Source organism: Setaria viridis, chromosome 7 (genome assembly GCF_005286985.2).
Source record: "Setaria viridis chromosome 7, Setaria_viridis_v4.0, whole genome shotgun sequence".
Classification (NCBI taxonomy): Eukaryota; Viridiplantae; Streptophyta; class Magnoliopsida; order Poales; family Poaceae; genus Setaria; species Setaria viridis.
Window position 1 is genome coordinate 27,975,983 of NC_048269.2, and position 24,453 is coordinate 28,000,435.

The 24,453-nt window shown below is 48.4% G+C and overlaps 2 protein-coding genes and 1 pseudogene across 2 annotated transcripts; all 3 read right to left on the minus strand.

The window, feature by feature from the left end:
• Positions 1-2,896: 2,896 nt before the first annotated feature.
• On the minus strand, positions 2,897-5,925 carry LOC117863258 (uncharacterized). Its single transcript, XM_034746895.2, has 7 exons — positions 5,555-5,925; positions 4,986-5,060; positions 4,355-4,898; positions 3,820-4,205; positions 3,524-3,723; positions 3,206-3,353; positions 2,897-3,106 (listed from the first exon to the last, which is right to left on the minus strand). The coding sequence occupies exons 2-7, from the start codon at positions 5,055-5,057 to the stop codon at positions 2,978-2,980; spliced, it is 1,479 nt and encodes a 492-aa protein (XP_034602786.1). The 5' UTR covers positions 5,058-5,060; positions 5,555-5,925; the 3' UTR covers positions 2,897-2,977.
• Positions 5,926-6,309: 384 nt separating this feature from the next.
• On the minus strand, positions 6,310-9,963 carry LOC117862632 (uncharacterized; annotated as a pseudogene).
• A 1,680-nt stretch (positions 9,964-11,643) lies between these two features.
• Positions 11,644-13,498, minus strand: LOC117863183 (myb-related protein Zm1). The gene is made up of 3 exons (XM_034746793.2): positions 13,197-13,498; positions 12,967-13,096; positions 11,644-12,865 (listed from the first exon to the last, which is right to left on the minus strand). The coding sequence occupies exons 1-3, from the start codon at positions 13,333-13,335 to the stop codon at positions 12,016-12,018; spliced, it is 1,119 nt and encodes a 372-aa protein (XP_034602684.1). The 5' UTR covers positions 13,336-13,498; the 3' UTR covers positions 11,644-12,015.
• Between the last annotated feature and the right edge of the window lie 10,955 nt (positions 13,499-24,453).

The window sequence follows — 24,453 nt, forward strand, 5'->3', positions numbered from 1 at the left end:
AAGCGACGATTTCGCTTTGAAAATTTCTGGACAAAGATTCCAGGGTATATGGTGGCAGTAGAGAGGGGCTGGCAGTGTGATGGTAGTATCGCTGACCCCTTTGGGCGCGTGGATCAGTTACTCCAGAACACGGCTCGTGAACTGCAGAGTTGGAGTCAGCGTAGCATTGGCCAAATTAAGATGCAGCTGCTGATGGCCAAGGAAATCATCCTACATCTGGACCGGGCGGAGGAGCTGCGGCTGCTCACGGCTGACGAAACCAGTCTTAGACGCGACCTCAAGCTCAAGTGCCTCGGCCTATCCTCTCTGGAAAGAACAATGGCGAGGTTGCGTTCACGAATCACCTATCTACACGACGGAGACGCCAACACTAAACTATTCCACTTGCAGTCCAGCCACCGGACCAGGAGAAAGCACATCATCATGTTGGAGGACGAGCATGGAGCGGCATTCACGCACGCAGAGAAGGATGACATGCTCTATCGCCACTTCGCCACTATCCTGGGCTCTACTTCGGAGCGCAGTGCAATGCTCGACTTGGCCGCCCTTGGCGTTCAGCCACTAAATTTGGAATCTCTGGAGCGGCCATTCTCTGAGGAAGAAGTCTGGAGCACTGTCAAGTCACTTCCTAAGGACAAGGCCCCCGGTCCCGACGGTTTCACTGCGGAGTTCTACCTCTCGGCGTGGAACATCGTGAAGAAGGATATCATGGCGGCGTTAAATGCCTTCTACAGGACCAACAGAGGGCAACTGCACCGACTGAATGGAGCTCTAATCACGCTCCTCCCTAAAACACAAGACCCCAAAGGTCCTGGTGATTACAGGCCCATTAGTCTGATTCACAGCTTCGCGAAGTTAGTTGCCAAGCTGCTGGCGAATCAGCTAGCTTCTGATCTTGAAAGACTGGTGGATGTCAATCAAAGCGCATTCATTAAGAAGCGGTCCATCCATGGTAATTTCAAATTCGTAGAATAGGCAGCAAAATCCTTACACAGGAAGAGGAAGTCGTCGCTATTGATGAAATTGGACATCTCCAAGGCATTTGACACGGTTGAATGGCCCTTTCTACTTCAAGTGCTGCAAGGCTTGGGCTTTGGTTCAAGATGGCATGATTGGATTTCTCTGCTCGTGTCCACACCTTCAACTAGAGTGATGCTCAATGGCGAGCCAGGGGAACTCATTCACAATGCTAGGCGTCTCCGTCAAGGGGACCCCCTATCGCCCATGTTGTTTTATCCTGCTTATGGAGATGTTACACCGGCTCTTCCAAAGAGCGGCGCTGGACGGCGTCCTTGCCCCACCTGCGATCTCGGCGATCCACCATCAGTGCAGGACCTTGTTACCACAAGAGAAGTGCTCTCATTCTTCGGTGATTGCTCTGGATTGCGTACCAACCTCCAAAAAAGCTTGATTGCGCTGATCGCTTGCACCGAGGAAGACATTGACAGGGTCAAGGAGTTATTCCCAGCACAAATCTCTGAGTTCCCAATTCAGTATCTGGGACTGCCACTGACGGTAGGGCGCCTGCGTAAAGCTCACCTACAACCGCTGGTTGACAAGGTCAGTGCGTCGATGCCAAGTTGCCAACTTGGAAGGCTCCGATGATGAACAAGGCCGGACGGCTCACTACAGTCAAGGTGATCATGAGCTCAAAGTGCATCCACACAATCATTTCACTCAAGATCCCGAGTTGGTTATTCCACGAAATCGACAAGAGGCGCAGGGGTTTCTTGTGGGCAGCAAAGGCAAAAGCCAATGGTGGACAATGCCTTGTGGCATGGCCGGTGGCGATCCCCGACCTGCGCCTAGCCGCGTTCGCGCTGCATCTTCATTAGATGTGGCTCAAGCGAACTGACCCAACGAGACCATGGCACATGTTGGAACTTGATTTCGGTAACGACATGGAGGTCCAACAGATGTTTCAGGCATCCTTAGATGTCAGTTTGGGGGATGGTTCATTGGCTATGTTCTAGACTGACCGCTGGCTCGGAGCTGCATCACCCTGTGTGGTCGCGCCGGATCTCTGCGCTCTGATCAGGCCACAGGTCCGAAAGAGAAGAACAGTGGTGGAAGGACTGAATGACAAACAATGGATCGCGGACATTAATACCGGTCAGCTGACGGTCCAAGCTCTTTCCCAGTACTTGCAATTATGGCCTCTGGTCGACCAAGTCCAACTACAAATGGGGGTTGAAGACGTACTGACTTGGCGTTGGTCACCTTGCGCCACATACTCCGCTCGCTCCGCATACCGAATGTTCTTCGAAGGATCGGAACGGTTTGCAGGAGCGAGGCCGATTTGGAAAGCATGGGCTCCACTCAAAGTCAAATTCTTTACATGGCTCGCAGTTCGGCAGCGGATTTGGACGGCGGACCGTCGGCACCGCCACGGGCTGCAGAACCCGGCAAACTGTCCGCTGTGTGATCAGGAGTTGGAGACGGCTAATCACCTCTTTGTGGGCTGTTGCTTTACGAGACAGGTCTGGCATGCAATCCTTGCGATGCTGGGAGCAACAACTCAGCTTTCACATGACCAGCCGATGCTGGAATGGTGGCTCCAGTTGCGTCAAGGAGTTAACAATTTGAAGAAGGACTGGACTCGGTCGTTACGCTGGTCACTTGGAGCATCTGGAAGGAGAGGAACGCCAGGACCTTTGGCAATCGTTCAGGTTTTACAGAGGGCCAACTGGTGGATATCATCGTGAAGGAAGGACAGCTCTGGATGCAAGCCGGAGCTAAATATTTGGCTGCCCTGGGATGGCCGGTAGAGAGTGCAGTAGGAGTGTTCCCTGCCTAAGATCTGTGTTTTAGCTCTCTCTTTGGTTGTTCTAGTTTCCCTTATAAATCGCAATCGATATTAATTCGTGCGCGTGTGCCCGGTAGGTCCGCGTTGTAATTTGTAACTCTTTCAATCTTCTTAATAAAAGATATGCAGTGCTTGTGCGTATTCTTGAAAAAAAATAAATGAATGCAAATGCTAGAAATTATCAAGCCCCATGCATTCCGGTGAACCGTAGTGCCCTGACTTCATGTTTTCAACCTTCCGTCTGCATAGAGTGCAGTAGCTGGCCCGGCAAGCCCAGCAGAAGATATACCTCTCGTCTTCCTGTGTACAGAAGATACATGTACTTCTCATCGTCACATTAATTCGACAGCCCAAATTCAGTTCTTCCATACAGATCAAGAACATACTATGTTCCGTTACCTTGAAGTTTCTTGCACGGCATTTGGGGCATCTGACGGTACCACCAATTGGGCGTGATGCAATTCGCATCTGGCGTTCAGGTTGCATCGCTGCTAATTGCCTCTCCCACTCTGCTATGTCTCTTGCCGCAAAGAGCTTGCAGTCACCCCTGCAATGTAAGGAGTAGTGGTTTTCCTTCAAATGAAATGCAAGGGTTTTGCTATATTATGTGAAAATCGTACTTGCATAATCATAAGAATATAAGTAGACCAAAGAACCTTGATTTCTTCGCTTGTGTTCTAGAAGAAAATAAGGATGCTGGATGCCCGAAAGGCCTACCTGAAGTGCTCATAACCATTTATGGCCTTGCCGCAGGTGAAGCAGAAGTACTGGCCACAGTTTCCGCATGTCATTTTGTTGCACCCTTCTGTTTTGGCGATGGCCATTCGGCATTTTGGGCATATCCGAACATCCTTGTACAATTCTCTGATGTTCAGCAATTCCTGCGCCACCTCCTTCTCAGTCATCCTGCCTGACGCCTGCAAACAAGAATTCAGTAAAAATCATAGTATGCTGTGACACTCTGGAGCTGAAAATAAACCGCACAGCACAAATGCAAGATCCTGTGTTTATACCGTTCGGAGCTGTATCTTTTGTTCAGGAGTTAGACACTGCTTCCCTGGATGCCATGGTCCCTTACAGAACGAGCAGAAGATAAAGGAGCATTCTGGGCATTGCGCATTGTTGTCCTCATCTTCCACGCAACCGATCACACACCTTGGACAGTAAACCACATCTGACATTGAGTCCAATGTTTTCTGAAGGAGAAGCCTATCCCAACGTTCAAATTCTTCTTCTGTAAGAAGCCTCTTCAGCACATATGGTGGAATTGAAGCTTTGCACTTGGTACCAGGGCATACCAACTGAAACACACTACCTTCCTTGACATGCATTCTGCATAAGGTCTCCATACACTTCATGCAGAACAGGTGTCGGCATGGAAGCCTGATGAAATTTGAACCTAATTGTTTTATCATTAAAGTTAGTTATAAGAGAGAGAAAATATGTTAGAGAAATTCAGGTAATTGGTTAAAACCAAGGCACAGTTCAGTAAGGTAAGGGCCTAACATGACACTACAGAGTAAGTATGCGGTGGGAGGAAGAGCTTACCTTTAGTCTGGTTAAGACATATCATGCACATCTGGAGATCCTCAAGAAAAGCTTGATAGTGTTTCTTACTACAGTAGCTCAACATCAAAGGGATTACAGACTCCAGTGATTTTGTTCTCGGAATTGCACGACTATCTGTGTTGTGGGCGGCAATATCTGGACCCAGTGTCATGTTTCCATCAGTCCAGAGATATGACCTGGACGAATTACGTAGCCACTCAACCCATTGATACACTACTTCCTGCCCTGGCAGCTCTACCCAAATGGTGTCAAGCATCTGACAGAGTTGAGAGACATAAGACCCATCCATCCACTTAGCAGTTACCGCAAAACTTGGGGGATCTTTGCTAGGATAGGACTGTGGAAGAAGGCATGTCAATATCAAAGGAGGCAGGTAGTCGAAGTTGCAAGTGTAGGAGTAATCATCAGATCCATAATCATGTTCAGAACCGTCAAAACATCCTACATCACTTGTAGTAGCATTAGGTGCTGAAAGCTTAGCACACACTCCGACGCCATCAGCCACATCGTAACGTATGTAAATCTGGAATAAATAGGCAAGCCATTGAAACCAGATCCACCATTCAAGAATAATTGAAACACAATTATATTCATTGCCAGCACAGGAAACCTGGAAATAGCGAAGCCCTCCTTTGTTTTCAAATACAGCCAGATCATCCCCGTATATCGCCTCCAATGCCATCAACTGCAATGAACATTTATCTCAACTAACAAACAGATGCACAACCTCAACGATGCAATTATGCAAACAAATCACATTTGGATATTGATCAAAGCTCCACAAGGACTTTGAACAGCGCAACACGTAAGTCAAGTTTCAGTCTCACGAAGCCATTTTTAAATTAGAGCAACAGCAAAAGTCAGTAATTATAGTTAAAAGTCCATCTCATGATTATATGCAATTTAGCTCGTATTATGGATCGTTTCTTAGAAAATTATTCTACAAGCTGCAGCAACAGATATGCTACGAACTAATTTACTTTAACAGAAAAATAAAAACGACAACAACTTAAAGTTTCGTCAAAAAGCCCCAAAACCCTGCAATACCAAATCCCCAACACAACATAAAAAAAAAACCCTGGAAACTGATCAAGCAAATTACGACAGCCATCGCAGCCCACATCATGATCATGAATTAAAAAAAAAATCCAATCCAATCACGAGATCGTTATGCCAGACCTCGTCCTCCTGCCGCTGCTGGTTGTCTCGTATCTCGTCTTCCTCTTCATCGTTGCCGTCCTCGGCGCGGTAGCCAGGTCCCGCTGCCACAGCCGTTGCCGCCGCCTCCAGCCTCGATTCCGCCTCGGCCGCCGCCACCCAGGGGGAGTCCAGGTCGAGCAGGCCCTCCTCGGCCTCGCCACCACCCTCGCACGCCACCGCACTCGACTCCGCGCCGCCCAACGTGGAACAGGAGGACGACGAGGCCTCGTCCGAGAAGCGCCGCTGCGGTGGGGCTCCGGTGTCCGCAGCGACGCGGTGCCGGGGAAAGCTGCTGCCGCCATGGCGCGAGCTCGGACTCCGGGGGCCGTACGTCAGTACGTGTGTTCTCGTATTTGTCGTCGCCTTTTTGTTTTTTTTTTCGGCCTTAATTTTTGGTTGGGGCCGTTTTTTTAGACTGAATGAAAGAGTCAACAGGAGAAGAAGTTATACTCGGAAAAAGGTTGTCTTCCTAACGGCGGGTGGGCCTAGGCCCAGTACATAATGTGCTAGCGTTGGCCCAATTCTGCGCTTGCCATGGATAAATTCTTATAGGAAACAAGGGACAATCATATAAAAAAGAGACAGGGGAAATATGATTTTTAATGAATTCTGAAGCACCCAGATATTAGAATCTGCAATTAAGTCGGTAGTCAAGAAAAGCAAGGAAAAAATCAAATCAAGTTTGAAGGTAAAACAAATAATATTATAATCACTGAAACATCTAATGAGAAGTGTAGAACTAGTAAATTTAGCCTCTCTTTCACGACAAACTTTACCAGCCATCCAATGTAATTGTGTAAACTAGAGCAAAGGGCAGGGATGAGTACAGAGTTGTATAAAAACATTGTAAAAATATCTGTACTTGTTACACGCAGTAGCAGCTTAATCAACGATGTCTCCTCATCAAAAAATAAAAAAATCAGCGATGTCAACGCTCAACTGTAGCAATTTTGATTTCTGAACTGCAGTGTGTGGTCGTTCTAAGCAAGCAATGCATGCTGCGACTGCGAATGTGCTGAGATCCCCTGGTCCGGGTCGTCCTGCTGCACTGTATTATGGAGAACTGATGCGAAGGAACCGGTGCTAGAAGTTGCCGAGGCCCACGCATTCCGACGATCGGTAGTGCCCTGACTTCATGTATTTGTCGTCGACCCTCATCCTGCATAATGAGCAGTAGTGGATCCGGCATGCCCAGCAGAAAATATATTCCTCATTCTCCTGGATGCATATGGTCATTGGTCAGATTATGCATATACAAACATTGGCAAATCAGTGCTTATTACATTGGTGAGCAGTGATATCTACCCCCGTGCGATGAAACAAATATTTAAGGTTGGAAATATAGGTCTCGGTTGGTACCTTGAAATTTCTCTGACGACATTTGGGACACCTGATGGTGCTACCTATAGGGGTCAGTTGAACTTTAGCACTGCGGCCAATTTGCACTTCTTCCATGTGCCTCTCAAACGGCGTTACATCGCTATACTGACATAACTCAAAGAGCACACATTCGTTCCTGCAACAGGCGGATTTGTACAATACTTTGTCAAATCAAGCTTGCAATCGTGCATAAAAGGTATGCCAGTGCTGTATCATGGATGCCTTAGAGTGACCTACCGGAAATGGTCATAGCCACTGATGGCCCTGCCACAGCGGAAGCAGAGCAACTGACCACAGTTGCCGCACGACATCTTGTTGCACCCTTCTGATTTGATGATGGGCATTTGGCATTTTGGACATAGTTGAATTAGAATATCACTGAACATTTTTCTGATGGTGAGCAATTCCTGCACCATCTCCTTCTGGGACATCTTGCCTGACGCCTGCAGACAAGCAAATTGTACGCAACAAGCAGGGGATGTTCAGTTAAATGATAGTATTCCGAAACAGTCAACACAAAAGTCAGCAGTAAGTCAGTAGCAGAAGCTTGTCAGGCCCTCAGATCTTTATTACAGTACACATCAAGTGCACACTGTATTGAATGGTCTAGTAAAGTGCCTCCAGATGTAGAATACACATGTTACTACATGAAGAAGATAACCAACTGCAAAGAGCAAATGAAAAAGAGATTAGTGAATATCTTGTACCTGCTGGCGTTTGATCTTTTCTTCTGGAGTTATGCACTGCTTAGCTGGATGGCATGGTTCCTTACATAAAGAGCAGAAGATAAAGGAGCATTTTGGGCATTCCGCGTCGTTGCTCTCATCTTCCAAGCATCCAATCCCGCACCTTGGACAATAAACCACATCTGACATTGAGTCCAATGTTTTCTGAAGGAGAAGCCTATCCCAACGTTCAAATTCTTCTTCTGTAAGAAGCCTCTTCAGCACATATGGTGGAATTGAAGCTTTGCACTTGGTACCAGGGCATACCAACTGAAACACACTACCTTCCTTGACATGCATTCTGCATAAGGTCTCCATACACTTCATGCAGAACAGGTGTCGGCATGGAAGCCTGATGAAATTTGAACCTAATTGTTTTATCATTAAAGTTAGTTATAAGAGAGAGAAAATAAGTGTTGGCATGAAAGCCTGACGAAGTTTGAGCCTAATTTTTTCAGAATTAAAGTTACTTCAGGAGAATGAACCTATAGTCTGTTTCACAAGTATGCGTTGAAAGTACAGGTTCAATAGCTCTCAAGAGATTCTATGTGAATCAATAAAATTTCACCCAGTTTATTATCGGTTACAAGTTACAACTAAGGCACAATTTCACAAGGGAAAGGAGTAACATGGATGCTACAGAATAAGTGGCATGCTATACTTAGTAAGGAAAAATTGGAGGAAAATGGAAAGAACGTACCTTTGCTTTGGTTAAGGCATATCATGCTCATATGGAGATCCTCGAGAAAAGCTTGATAGTGCTTGTTACTACTGTAACTCATCATCAAAGGGATTACAGACTCCAATGAATTTGTTCTTGCGATTGCGCGGTTATCTCTATTGTGGGTTTCCATATCCAGCCCTAGTGTGGCCTTGACGAATCACGAAGCCACTCAACCCATTGATACACGACCTCCTGCCCCTTCAGCTCTGCCCATATGGTGTCAAGCATCTCACAAAGCCGAGAAACTTGAGGCACATCCATCCACTTAACAGTGACAGTGAAATATGGGGGATCTTTGTGAGGATATGACCGCGGAAGTAAGCATGTCAATATCAGAGGAGGAAGGTACTCGAAGTTGCACTTGTAAGAGAACATGTCTGATCCATCAACATGTCCTGTACCATCAGAGCATCCATCATCTGGGGAACACACATTAGCAGATGAAAGCTTTGCACACACTTCAATGCCATCAGCCACATCATAACGTGTGTAAATCTGGAATAAATTAACAAACCATCAAAACCAAATTGCCAGCTTACTAGAGCAACTGAGGAAAATTCATGGCAACTGAAGAAACCTGGAAATAACGGAGGCCTCCGTTGTTTTCAAATACAGCCAGATCATGCCCATAGATTGCCACCAATACCATCAGCTGCAGTAAATGATGAACGAGTAAGAAAACAGGTACTCAGGCTCAGCGACGCATTTTTAAAGTGAGAATCTTTAGATCAACCCCAGACAGAACTTATAAGCAGAACTGTTCCTAAGTTATAAATATCACAGTACAATTAGAAGATTTTTTTTTCTAGCAATTGCTAACCAATTAAGCAATAAATAATCGCTCATCAGTCATCAACCTTTTTATGTACAGATAAGGTTTCTTCGAACTTGAAATAAAATAAGTACAAGCAGCAGATTTCTTTTTTTAAAAACGTCACAAAAGGGGGTCTTGGTTGGGGACCCAAATCCCTACGAGTTAGTACAAACCTGAATTAAATCCTAAAGTTTCCTAGAGCAATTTCCTCTACATATTCAGGACCAAACTTTGCAAGTTCTGTTCCCCCAAAACCCCGCAAATCCGGACAGCCCAAACTCATCGTGACAGATGACAATTCCTGCAACTTTTGCAATCGAACCAGCAGATTAGGGAGTGTACTACCTCGTCCTCCTGCCGTTGCTGGTTGTCTCGTATCTCATCCTCCTCCTCCTGCACCTCCTCACGGCTGATTTTAAGTGCCGCTGCAGCATCCGTCGCCGCCGCCTCCCCCAGTATCCGCTCCGCCTCGGCCGGCGCCGCCCATGGGGAGTCCAGGTCGAGGAGGACGCCCTCCTCGCCGCCTGCATTGCACATCAAATCAGCGGCGCGCGACGTGGAGGGGGACGAGGAGGAGGAAGCATCGGCCGACGATTCCGGGGTGGGGATGCGGTAGGGCTCCAATGCCCGCGCCGATGCGGCGCCGGGCGCTGCTGTCTCCATGGTGCGAGCTCGAACTGTCCCAGACTCCCAGTGTCGTACGTGTCGCTCCCCTTGTTCTTTTCAGCAAAGCCGCTTGGTTTTCTTGGTTTTTTTTTTTTGGAGAAGTTTCTTGGCTTTATTATCCGGGGCCCGGGGGCATGCTTCTTCTTCATTTTTCTCTTTGTGGGACCGTGCTTTCAGACTGAGGTGAAGGAAGATATGGGCCTAAGCTGATGGCGCAATGTGCGCATTGGCCCAACAGTTCGACTTCAAGCCCAGGTGAGGACAAGGGGCGCATAGTTCGGTTTGGACTTTGGAATAAATTCAGGTGTTACCAGATCTCGCAACGGGGGCACATTGGTCGTATTATGATTTTATAGGACGTCTTCAGAGTTACATAAAGCTCCAAAAGTGACACATAATAAATTTACAGTTGGTTGGAGCCGCGCGAACGCGTACCCCCTCTGCTACGGACGTCCACTCCACTCTCCTACTTGAGGAGATGAGTGCTCCTCCCAAGTGCGATGGAGGCCTGAGGGTGTTTGGATCTTTAGTCCGGTTTAAAATTCATATCACATCGAATATTTGGAGGCTAATTAGAGAACTAAACATGAGCTAATTATAAAACTAATTACACAGATGGAAACTAATTTCCAAGACGAATCTATTAAGCCTAATTAATCCATCATTAGCACATGTTTATTGTAGCACCACATTATCAAATAATGGACTAATTAGGTTTAATAGATTCATCTCGCAAATTAGCCTCCATCTATACAATTGATTTTGTAATTAGTCTATATTTAATACTTCTAGTTAGTACCTAAACATTCGATTTGGAGCTAAAAAACCAAACGGGACCTTAGGCCATGGTCCCTTCATGATCGACCATCGACCCCGTCCAGGTAAGGATATGGTTCAAGGTACCTCCGCCCCATGTTCTGCCTCCTCCCTCCTCTCTTCGCAAACAGTACGTACTAAATCTATGTTTCCAACGTAACGGTGGATGCCTCACGAATCTCGTATGGGCCTGCTCGGCTTCGTGGGTCGCTTAAGGCCCATCATCTTAGCCCATCACAGGCTTCTACGTGGTACTATTTGTTCCCTATATCTCATTTTTCGAAGGAACTCGTTTGTTTGTCATTTTGGCGTCTCCATTTGACGCAAACTTTGCCATTGGCTAAACCTTAGGACCGTTTGATCTTGATCGGGTGGCCCAGATTAGTCGTTCGCTAAACCATCGTTTAGCGGCGATTAATTTTTTATGTACTTCAAATCGAAGTCTTCAGTACTAGTAGACCTTTTTTATTTACTACCAGTATCTTTCTTCCGCGTGCTTGAAAATGCTACACATACCTCCTCTTGGCTGTGTATGTTAGGTAACCTACTTCCTTATCATGTGTTTTTTTGTGATGAAGACACCCAATCATGCAACTTGCTCAACCAAAGGCATGGCCTGGAGTGTAAACAGGACCCAAGGCACATCGAGTAGAAAAACACGGGCAGCTAGCGAATGAGAAAAAAGGAGGAGACGAAATCACAAAAAGGCTGCATCACAATGTCAAAAAGGCACGACACAAACGCAACTTGACCTCCATTTGCGTGCATAGTCTAAAGCCCAAAGGCGCAGCGATTGGACTGGACAGTGGACACAATGGTAGCAGGAACCCGGTGATAACAGCACTTGCATCACACTGACGCCATATACTCCACTGTTGGCAGTAAGCCTAGAGCACTAAAAAAACAGTAAGACCGAAACACCAAATAACAAAGTACTCAGTACTTAAGAGTCATTGTTTTATAGTGTGTATATACCAACTGGCAAATGAAGGTAAGTTACATTTCAGGTTAACTCAGTGAGTACCGGCAATCTTGACTCCTTTTGTGAATCTATGACTGCATTGCCGAACACTGCCTGCCTGCCCAAAAACAGTATCCCTTTGGCTCTTTTTGTATGTGCACACTAGCCTAACTGATCTCCCTTTTTACTATTACGCCGATGATGATTCCATCGACGTATTCGTGTTGAATTTGTGCTCGTCTTGAGCCATGCACTTGTACAATTATACAAGTATAATGCTGGTAGTGATCGTGGCCGTACGATCAGGCTGAGGATTTTTTCTATCTAAAATCAGAAAAGGACGAGGATAACATCTCAATACCCCATCTGGTTACTACTTGTAACAACAGAAGAGTAACCGGGTTCGTGGAGCATGGCCGGGGCGGGGCCCGCTTGGAAGTAGCACGACACAGGGTCGTCCACCATGGCAGGGAGTGGGTCCGGGTGGGCGACTGGACACTGTGGGCCCATCGGGTACTGGTAGTCCTCCATGGGGCCCCACAGGCCCAGCTCCTTCTCCAGGTCCTCCAACCACCACTCCGTCCCGTGGCTGGTCGTGCTGGCGGCGGCGTTCGGCTCCGTTGCATTGCTCTGGCACGGCGCCGGTGCAGTCCCGGCCGCGACGGCGCCAGCTCCAGCGCCGTCGCCGCCGACGCCGTCGATGATGCTCCACAGCTCGTGGTCGATGTCGATCTCCGGCAGGTCGAGCAGCTCGTCCACGCTGGGCCGGGCGGGCGCCGGCGGGGACGTGGACGAGGCGCAGGGCGACGTGGGCACGGATACGTCCGGGCAGTACGGATCCGGAATCTGGTCCACCAGCATGTCGAAGCCGAAGCAGGCGGGGTCGTCGAGCATGGGGATTATCTCGAGCTTCTCCAGGCCCAGCTCGTCGCCGGGCTCGTCCTTGCTCGCCTTGCTCTGCTGCTCCCCGGAGTCGCCGCTGGAGCAGTTGGTCGTCGCCGTCGTCGTGGAAGAGGACGGCGACGGCGACGGGGCCGCCGCCGCCGGCACCCCAGCGCCGGCGGCTTTCTTCTTCTTCTTGGAACCGGCGGCGCCCCCGCGCTCCTCCGCGCCCGGCGACACCCGCTTCTTCAGGTGCGTGTTCCAGACGTTCTTGATCTCGTTGTCCGTCCGGCCCGGCAGGCACGCCGCGATCTTGGACCACCTGGACACAAAATCCGATCGAGCTCTATCAGTCTCGGCTTCATCCATGGATTCGAGAACAGCAACCGCGAATTCTCCAGGCAACGACGAGCTGCACCGTACTTGTTGCCGAGCAGGCCGTGCAGCTTGATGATGGTCTCCTCCTCCTCGGCGGTGAAGTTGCCGCGCTTGAGGTCCGGCCGGAGGTAGTTGATCCACCGCAGCCGGCAGCTCTTCCCGCACCGCAGCAGACCTGTGCCGTGCAATTCAAAACCACCATTAGAACCCCCCATGAATGCATGGATGTGCGGACAACTGCAGATGAGGGAGGATTTGCTATGCTTGGTACCAACCTGCTTGCTTGGGCAGGGCGCGCCAGTTGGCATGGCCGTACTTCTGAATGTAGGCGATGAGGCGCATGTCCTCCTCCGGCGTCCAGGAGCCCTTGTTCAGCCCAACCTTGGCGCAGCACGGTGCCCGGCCCTTCCCCATCGTTCCTCCAAGCTCCTGCTGCCTCCGCGTGATCGGCGGATCGAATCGATCGCTGCCTCGACGGCTCGATCTCTGGTTCGATGCTATTGCTGCGACGACGGCGCCTCGATCACTTGTGTGTGCGTGTGCCGGGGCCTGTGCAGAGCTGCAACCGGGACAGTGGCAGGGCCAGGCGTATATATACACACGGCCCCGCGCGCGCGCGCGGGTGAGAAGATAGATGCCGAGTGCGCAGGTCGCGCCCTCTTGACGTGCGCGACGCCGACAGCGCGCGATGGGTGACACAAGCCGCGGCCGTGTCGCGCTCGCCCCTCGCCCCCACCCCGCAGACTGCCCCCTCACCAAACCCCCGCGTCACTTGTCAGCCTGCCACGACGCGAGCCCTGCCAACACCTGTGCCCCGGTTGCACTCCTCGGGCGAATTCCCAACAAAAAAGCTCTGGAGGGGCCTGTACTCCCCCGTGGCGATTCGCGTCGCGCGGCCCCGTTGATTTCCGGGGGCCGGCCGGCCGGCGTGCCGACGACGACGTCGCGCGCACGGAGGGGGGCCTCTCGGCGGCCGCGACCCGCGATCGATCGCGTGGGGCCTCGTGTGATCTAGGTGGGGGCCTTGACCCTTGCTTGCCCAGCTGGGTGTCTGAGGTGGCCGCGCCGTCGCCGCTTGGCATCGCGGTGGCGTCGCCGGCGACTGGACATGTGCGGTTGCTTGGTGTGGCCTCCGTTGGACAACGGCGACATGGTTGCATCAGACCGTTTTCTTTTAGGTTAAGGAAAAATAGTATCCGGCCTCGATCATCCACAAAAACACAACACCAAACTGACATAATTCGCAGCACTCAGACTGCACCAGAAGCACTAAACCTCAAACAGCACTCAGACTTAAACTGAAAAAACAAGCCTACAAAGCACTAAGCTTGGAGCCTGTTCCTGAACTTCCACCCAAACTTGCTGAAGATCTCCATAACTGTGACCTCCAACAACATCATCAGACCGTATGGGGTTATGGAGGGTGATCACTGATCAGGGGAAAAGGCAAAAGCAGTGCTTTGGGAAAGCGAAAAAAAGGAGATTAAGCACGACAATGACGGTTAAATATCGCTTCCTTTTTTTCCGATTCGTCGAAATCAGCACGAATGGCAGGGGACAGACACAGAGAGCAAGTTGGGCACTTTGCTTGGGATGAAGGCTTGGAGCGGCCCGTCTCCGTGCAACCTTCGATAGGTCCATCAATAGAGCTTACTAGCTTACAAATAGGGTAATTTAGAGTTAGGTCCGACTCCTTCACACACTACACGGAGGAATTTAGTAGGGGAAATTAAAAAGGCGGATTGCAACGGGGTAACAGATAGTTAAATGATCGATTTTGTTTTATGCGTTTTATACTACCTAACTCATTGACAATGGGGAATTTGGGAAGTTCCTTGGTACGGATGGATTTGAATGTGGTCCACAGCAAGTGCAATATCCACAACTAATTTGGACGTGTTGAAAACATTTTTTTTCATGTTTTTTCCATTACATGCTGCTCTCTTTAAACTGTCATTAGTTTGGTGTACATATTCCATCGATGGATAACACATTAAAAGATAGGACAATATGCGCTAATTGGAGTATGTAGTACTGGGTGTTTGTTGGACGGTTGCATTTTCATAAGGAGAAAAAGGAAACGTTGACTAGTTAAATTTGGAAATTTATATAATCTTAAATCTCCATATAGTACATTAATCGCAAAAATGATGGCATTTGGTTGGTACGCACCGCTGACACTATTTGATTTATATTCCCCCCTAGTTAGCAAGATGTTGATATCAGCAGCGCCATAGAAGAGATTGGCAAGTAGTAACCTAACGGAACTGATCCTTACCGGCCTCATGTTTATGCATTTTTTGTCAGAGAAGCATTTTTAAAATACGTTCTTATGCATATATTTGCTTTCAAGACGATGTCCTCGTATCAATCTCCCTTCCTTCCAAGACGTAGCTACTACCTACTAGTCACTGTTGAGAGCAAGTAGTAGAAAAAGAGAAGACTACCTACCCGTTACCTTTCTTCTCTGTACGGATCCTCGATCTTGTCGTTGTTGAAACAGCAACAATCTGATTCGCTGAATTTAAATTTAAACCTCCCGACCTTATCTCACTTTGATTACCATCCCTAACACGAAACACGCGCCGTGCCTGTTCTAACCCACAAGAACACGCATCGATCGGCCTAGCTACGCACGGTTCGTAGACATGGTCAGGTACCCAAGGACAGATTGGCGTTCAGCCTCACTTATCTGTCCATCCATCCCGATTTGTGAATGGACAGAGTCAGGTAACCCCGGCCAATCAATGCGTGTGTGTTGCATCCGAGATCGAACAGCTGATGATCACTTCAGAGCTCGGGGTTCTTACCGCAAAGCGCAAGCGTTCTCGTGACGGCGAATTCTCGTGTAAGCTTTGGTTAGCTGCCGAATTTAGCAGGAGAACGCTTTGACCGGCCAACTACATGCACGCATAGCTGCATACTGATGAACGGCCGGTCAGCCGGTGCCACGTCGCCTTAAACTATTTGGTTGCTAGGTAGAGCTAGCAAGGAGATGTTTATCTTAGCTTATTCATTGTGTGATTGTGTCAGCAAGTAAATAGTAGTACTCTATAGGAGTATACCAACTCACAAACCTCACATTTGGAATTGGATCGCAATCAACTGTCTGCTTCGTCCGTTTTAAAAAAGTAACCGCACGCAGCGCACATGCCTGAAAGTTTGCCAAAAAGAATGTTTCCGAGAGCAAATACTGAAATTCGTTTAAAAAAAAAAGAGAGCAAATACTGAAATAGTGTACAATGAACTGAAGCTGTTCATCAGTCTTGAGGTCGACCACTATATATACAAAAAAGATTTTACAGTAGAGTAGTTGACGCATCTTCTCCGGCTGCAAATTGCACGCGACTAGAACAGTTCCTTCGTCGTCCAAGCATGGTGCATGCATTGTATCTCCGGTGATTGCCCGAGAGAAGAGAAACTTAAAAAAGGATTTTTGGTGAAGACTAAACTGACGCCCCTTCAACAACCAGTCGTCCCTTTCCATCAGACCATCACCCGGGAGAGGTTGCAGATTCCTGCATGCATGTGTGGCAGCAGCCACTGGCTGGGAAGTCTCAGTTAGGGTAACCAAACATTTATTGCCGTTTTACCTTCCCCGCACCTAACCCTTGACGTTCTTTTCTCTCATCGTGGAAACCACTCGATGTCGCATTTGGACTTGCTTGTATTCGTCCTGCGTCGCTGTGTACGAGTGTAGAAGCGAATAAAAAAGAATGTTGGAGGCAAGTTTCTTGACCTGCCGCTAAGCTATCTGCTGAATTTGCTGATCTTCTACCTAGATTTGAATGACATGTTAGCTAACCTCATCGGTGACATGCTAGACCGAACAGCGATCGCCGTGACAATTCGCAGGCGTGCACGGAAGCAAGAGGCTCCTAGCTAGAGTGCTAGGTGCTAGCTAGCTAGCGACATGCGACGATGTGAATATTTTGAGTAACGGTTTTGCTACATCGATCGGTCACGTACCTGCTGTGCTTACTGTATGATCCCGTCAAGATCCGTGCCCCGGACGGTCCTCACTCCAAGGCCAGGAAAACATGCCGTGCATCATCAGTGGCGAAGGTTAATTATCCGGGTTCGAGGTTTACGGTACATGAGCCACTTTCGAAAAATGTCAGGTTGATGATAGGGGCGGACCTAGAGCAAATCTTGAATGTTGGGAGGTGTGGTAGCAACGTCAGTCCCAACAGTAAACAAAAAAAAAAAAGCTACTGCAGAAGAGGGGGGAGGATGAGGCGAACATTTCAGAAATGTTTGAACCAGGCGCACCTCAGTTGCTTAGGCAGGTATTTGGTTCAAATATGTAGGCATGCAACTTTGTGCACAAACCTTGTCTAACGTGTGACAAACCAACTATTGGCCATACTTTAGGCATAGTTTAGCAAAAGAGAAGCACGCCTATCTGATAAAGCTAGTGAAAACATCTTAGCTTGATCTAATAAATAATCCCATTTAGATTGTGAAAATCTTCCACATTTACGTTTATTTTTAATGTTTGATTCTTTTTACTCTGAAACGTAATGTCGATGATCCATATATTTGCGGGATCGTATCATATAACCCGACGAATACATGCACGCGTGCGCACCAGCATCTACAAGAGGAACACCATGTATTTGAGTTCTAAAAAGAAAGGTAGAGCGAGAAAATATTTGAACTCATTTCCTCAACCACTACATACTAATAAACGGTACTTTATTCCTTGGTCTTAAATAAATAAGATTTAGTACAAGCTAATAATTAGTTCTCATGGGACTTTCATCTCGCACCGGTCAAAAAAAGAAATGGTTAATTTTCTTTCTTTTTTAAATTAATTTGTTTGTTGTCCTAAAGGTTATTTAGGGTGTGTTTGGTTGAGCCGTGGTTTTTGGAAAAGTAAATGTGAGCTGTAGGCTGTGGAAAAGTAGTTGTGAGCTGTGGAAAAACCGTTTGGTGGAATAGCTGTGGCTTTTGGGAAACACTTACGAGCGGACCCCACATGTCATTCGTAGTCCACCCCACTCAACCATCTCCCTCTCTCACTGACGAACGAACCCTGCTCGTCAGCCCCTTCTTCGTCCTCCTCCTCCTGCTAGGACTGGGGGACCTCGCGCCACCGCCAGGAATCACCGCCGGGAGGACAGGAAGCGGCCGGAGAGGGCCGCCACCGTCTGGAATCATCCGCCGGGAGGAGAGGAAGTGGTTGGAGAGGCGCGCCGCCGGTGGGAAGGACGGCCGGCGGTGGGGCAGCGGTGGGGAGGGCAGACGGCAATGTTCTGTCACAGGCGTGTGTTCTGTCGCGCGGGGAGGAGGAGGACGAACTGGTACGCTCATAACTAATGGCAGTGGGTAATTTTGAGGAAAACTTGGACGCCACAGTCGGTGGAAGCAGGGGCTTAGGTGCTGTGAGAATGGAACTAAAGAGAAGCTGCTTTTGTGGAAGCAGGTGTTTGCAGTCCACCCCTTTAGTTAGTTTTTGATTTTTTTTTGGAAGTCAAAGCATTTTCAAAAGCCCAACCAGAAGACCGACCAATGAGTAATCAACGATTTTCATGCGCACATGAATGTACTTCAAATTGAAGAAGTTACTCAATGACCCAACAACTACAGTTGTTCCCAAGGAAAAGACAAACGGAAAACAGCACATGAATAACGCGAACTGATTCTATCACCCACTATCTCCTTAAACAAAGTTTGTGGTGTTCAGTGCTATGCTGTGTAGACCATCAAGGAGAGACACGCAAGGACTTGATAAAGGTACCACGTGTGCGTTACATTTCCGGCCGTACACTATGACCAACTTGCACAGCGGATCGAATGATGCTGCTGCTCTACTCAAAGAAAACCCAAATGTTAGAATTTGGAAAGCGGATGAAAACGAAACTCCCTGACCCTGTAGCTACAGGGCTCAGCATCAGCCAGCACAGTAGTTAGTGCAGTGGTTGGTGCCAAGTGGTCGCCCGCACAGCGATAAACAAACACCCGGGGCCTTGACTCCGTCTCCCCCCATGCAGGCCATGCGCATGTACTCCCCGGTCCTAAAATAAATATTTTTAAATTTCAGATATATTAGTAGTGGTGAAAAATAACTATATTACATTTAACTAAGTTGCGTTGTTTGTTTGGTTTTCTGAATCGTGAATAAGTGAACAGACATTGAAATTAGAGAAATAACATCAATTGATCATTTGATTAATGCACATATTTCTCCATACATTACTTTTTATTATTGGTGAGGGTGTTGCTCAAATTAGATAGGATCACTGGGAGCTAAACGAACAGAGGGACCGAGGGAGTACTAGTACGGCCAAAGCAGCCTTCAGAACCGCCCTTTGCGAGCCCTTTTAGCAGCATAACAAAACGTGGCGCACAAAGGCATGGCGGCATATTAAATGGCCGGTTCCTGCTCGGCATTTCAGCAGGAGGCGTGCGTCGCCGCGGATCGGAAGTCCAGCCATGATCTTTCTTTGGAGCCTTTCCGGTGCCGGTAGAATTGATGAAGCATGCAGCAGCACTGGGGGGTCGGGACGCGAGACCTTTTGGACCGGAGCAGCGGCCGGCCACGCGCCCACGCGCCCACGCGAAAAAAAGGACCCCCAAAAGCGGTGTGTTTTTGCGGCATCAGCCCCCGTGTGAATCCGCCGCGGACACCCGCGTCCGTGGCGCGGCAGTTGGGAGGACGAGACGATCCGCGGTTGATCCCCACATCATTCGTTTGACTGATCCGGCCAAAGGGGGCGCGCACGGAAACGTACAAGCGCATCACGGCAACGGGCGCCGGGCGGGCTCGCAGGCCTCAGGTGCGCCGCCACCTCCGACACGTGTGCCGGCCTGCTGCGCCCCGGCGGGTGACTGGGTGAGACCCGTAGTTTGGCGCCGCGCGTGATGGGTGCCCTGCCTGGTCGATGGAATTAATTGGCTGCGCTACTCGATGCTTCCGGTCCCGGCGCGCGGCGAACGAAGGTCTCGCTCTCGCCGCCACCGCCGCGGCGCCCGTTCGCTGCGGGGCGTACGCGCGCGCACGTCGACCGATCACGGTGTCATCTTGTGCCCGCGCGCCCGCTGCATGACTGCATCATGGCCATGGATTCAACGGGGAGCGGTCGGGCCGTGGTGCGCCACACGGATCATCGATGCGTCCAAGCGCCGAGATCCGACACGCTGCATCGCCAGCCCTCCCGTGTCAACGTCGGTCTGACTCTGACCCCCAGCAGGTTCTTCTGTCCGGCCTCAGAAATGGTACAGCAAGAACGCATTGCTGGCGTCGTGACAATTGGACCATCGGACCTCAGGAATGAGATGCACACCTAGAGAGAGCTGTTCAAAGCAGTTCTACTGTGGCAGTGAAGCACCGGTCCCACGATCGTCGCCGGTCGGCGTCCAAGCGTCCGGCCACGGCGCTTTCGCTTCCGTCCAAGTCCACTTTCCTTATCTGAACTTTTGGTACCTGTCAGTCACAGAATCTACATGGCTCTGATGGCTCGCCCGATCGGCCGATGTGATCAGCCGGTAATTCGTGGTTGATTAAACTTCAAGGGAGCAATCCTCGCCAAGAAAAATGATCTGTCAAGCATCAAATAATTAAAGCGTCCACGATAAAGTTTGGATCGACGAAATCAAATTCCGCATTTGTTTCTCTGTTCATTTTCCTTGCAACGGAGCAAATAAATCCAGTGAGAGGACGTATAGCCCCCCATTGCTCGTCAGTCATTCCACCCTATCCTTTTTGGGTTCAGCTTGATGACGATGGTACAAGCATCTAGTCACATAAACAATGAATAACCTTTGCATTTTACCATGACGCGAGTTTACCATGCTTCACTACTCCCTTCCTCCCAAGAAAATAAGTGATTCTGGAATTCAAAATTTATCCAAAAAATAAGTCATTTTTTATCCCCATTTAGTATGTCCATGTCATGTGGTACTTAATTAGCACCAAATATGACTAATAAATACTAAAGATAAACAATATTATTTTACCTCTTAATGTTGCTACAATGATTTTATTTTTTTAGGGACGGAGAGAGTAGATGCTAGGAACTGTCATTTATACGTTGCTCTGCTTGGCGCTCGGGCTCTCTTCCTCTTCCCTGGAAAGTTGGAACCGATGATATTTTGCATTCCATATTACTTCTGTTCCAAACTATCCTAATGAAGTTGAACAATTTGACGAATTTACTGTTACGGAAATGTCTTACATAGAAACAAAAAACATGGTCACCCATTGGTTCTAGCTCTTTTTCAAAAGATCCGTAAATAAAAGGACACCACAAAGTAAGCGAAAGGTATATTTCTAAAACACATCAAGTACAACATAGCTGCTCCCTCCCTTTTTATTTCACCTTTTGATTATGCGCGTCTTCAAATAATTAAAAGGAAAAAAAGGAGCAACTTAACTTTCTCGTTAGAAATGTGACACTTTAGATGACAAAACATGTTTTCTCCTTTTCAGAAAATAACACTTTGGACCATAAAACAATCATCAACCAGTATATACAAATTCTGAATCTTGAGTTTTTTAATATAACAAAAGCACTAATATAATTGCCACGCCAAGTTGACGTATCTATTACCTGCTTTTAAAGATATAATGATGCATCAACCGGTGCGATAATCATCACTACGTCTACTTGTCTTCCTCAACCGACGCCGATGTGCACTTTTCCACCAACATTTTTGTATGTCCTACTTGTCCACGATGCATCTGCCAATGAGTGCCTCCGCAATGTTTTGCAGAGACACTCTTCCGGCCCATTGGCTTCGGAAGAATTCGCAACGGTTGCAACGGGCGCATCAGAAACTTCAGACGAGTTCACCGGAGCGGTGATGAGCGGTGAGCCGATGTGAGTGTGAAAGATCGCCGAGTGCTTTACAGCGGACGCTGACGACCTGTCGGAAAGATTCCTCCGGTCGCCGGCCGTTCGCCGTCCCCATCGCCTCACGTTGACACGCGACGGCGCCGGGCGTACGCGCACGTCGCTGGCTCGCCGTCGCAACGTCACGCGATCTTGCAACAGCTCTAGCTAACTTTGCGACCCGGTCTCTCACTGGCTACGCAACTAGCAGCACGGCCATCTCCCCACTCGCTCGATCCCCTGAGCAATCATACACGTCGATTTCTTCAGGTTGTTGAGCTTTATCTGCAGTAGCAGCTACCTTCCTCGTCTACTGCGTGCGTCACTCGACTAGCTCGACGATGATTTCGTCCATGGCGGAGGAAGAAATGGGCCAACATAATGGAGGTTGGAGGGAGCATTGCTGTGCAAGATTCTCGCCGCTGGCTACTGGTCACCGGTGAGGTTTGAACGGTAACATTGTTTGGTTGTGCCGCTGCATATTCAAGTACTGCTGGCCTATGCCTGAATGATTCAGCACGATCTTGTCAAATGTCAAGTGACAGCAGGTGAATACATCGTCATGATGGAAAAAAGGCAGCATCTCCGATTACGCAAGGCCTAGCCAGTTTGTGCCGACAGTAGGGAGCTATAAGGAGGAGTGTACTGGTTCATCGAACTGAAAAAGTCTGAAACTCGCCTAATCAAGTTAGATACCAAGCCAAACCTGGGAAAAGTAGTTGCCAAGATTCGTCGGTAAAACAGGAAAATGTACTACCGCAGGGCTAATGAGGTAAAAAAAACTCAGGACAGGGTTTTACCAAATTGACAGCGACCTGAGAGTTCATCTTCAACTTTGACATGATCGACGATGGTAATGCCAATCAGTGCCGCCGCAGACTCTCCGTTCATGATGATTAGCAATTGATCTGAGATCAAAAGGAAATGACGAGCTGTAAATGGTGAAAGCTCTGGAGCAAGTATAATAGGCCCCTGTGGTCCTTGATTTTCAACAGGTGAGTGGCAGTAGCAATAGTTTTCAGTTGAGATTAGGTAGGGGAGCCTTTGGACTTGATCGGCTGGATCGTAATAAACTAGTCTAAAGGGGCTTTCGTTGTTAGCGAATTTGGTGAGATTTTATGTCCTCCTCGAGTTTGTTGGATGGGGCGCCTGCGTGACGCCCTGCTGCTGTCAGCCCATCGTAACTGTAATTTTTTTTTTTTTGAAACGATCGTAACTGTAAATTTGGTGTCACCGCCGCTCCTTTGCTTCAGACAAGTGGCTGGCTGCCTGCACATCACCATTCATCATGCAGCTCAGCTGAAAGCTAAGTGTCCCTACTTTTGCTCGGAAGGAACATACTTTTCTGTTCTCTTAATGTAAAGGCCATTTTTTTTTTGTTGCAGATTGAAAAGGAGAGGTTTATCTGGGCCACGAATATTATTTGTTTCTTTTAAATATTCTTTTTTAGAGAGAATATATTTGATATTTTTTCCTGAGAATGACATTCAGCTAGGATGTACAGATGGGCTGGAATGAAAACCCATTGAGCTATTCCCCAGACGACCCCCCCCCCCCCCCCCCCCCCCCCCAACCCAGCAGATCAACAGGCCCAGTCCAACAAAGATCTGCTGTCATTGATGATCCGTAGAGCCCAGGGGCTGTCACTGATGTCACGTATTGCTACGTGTGTACGGCCAAGGTAAACCTTTTGACATTCCTCGCGAAATTTTATTAAAAAAACATTCCTCGCAAAAAAAAGGGTAACCTTTTGACATGCAACAATTTCTTCTTGCACTCATAGATGTTCTCCGGATGGTCTGCTCGACTACTTTTACGCTTCCTCTCTTGTATGGACGTATGAACACACAGGTCAAAGATGAAGAAGCGTGGTGCCTGGCTGCTTGCTGAATCGACACAGGTCGCAGTAACACGATCACTTTCAGCAATCAGCCACGTAACCGAGCGTGAAGAATAGGGGGGCACGTGAAGAATCAGCGCGACTCCCGGGCGTCCATCTCTCTTGAGCCGCCGGCGACCGAGACATCTGTGGCCAACCGGCTCCTCCGGGAGCGCGATCTGATGCCGCGCGCGAAGCGCCTTTATGAGCTCGCGACTTGTGATCCCGGCCGGTCAAATGGAGCAGCAGGCTAGCAGCAAGGTGGCTGCTAGAGCACGAAGCATTTTTGTTTACGCAGCGGCGGCTCTCTCTCCACGTCGCCACTACGTAGCATCCTCACGAATAGAGAGTTGCCCCATTGTTCCTTTCACCTGCACTGCTCCACACAAGCTCCTGATGGCTTGGAATTGCCTGCATTCCAAGGGTCGTATTCTGGATAGCTTTTCACAGGTTCAAGGACACTGCTGGCTCTTGGCCACTGCTGCAGAACAGCTATCTCTGAAGTCTGAACAGATTCAGTACTTGGCCACTTGAGTCAGTACTGTAGAACAGTAGAAGTTAGTGGTTAGAACTTGGTTTTCCTTGTGGTCTTTGCTTCAGAAAATGAAAGCCCAAAAAGGGGGGCCTTCAGATAAACATCTGCCCTTGCACTCAAAACTCAAAAGCACCAACCTGTTGTTCACTAAAGCAAAGCGAGGTGACAGTAACGAAAAGCAAATGCTTCAGGAAATCGCGGGGCTTCAGATTAACATCTGTCCGATGTACTCAAAGCACCAATCTGTTGTAAACTGAAGCAAAGCGAAGCGAGCTAGTGCT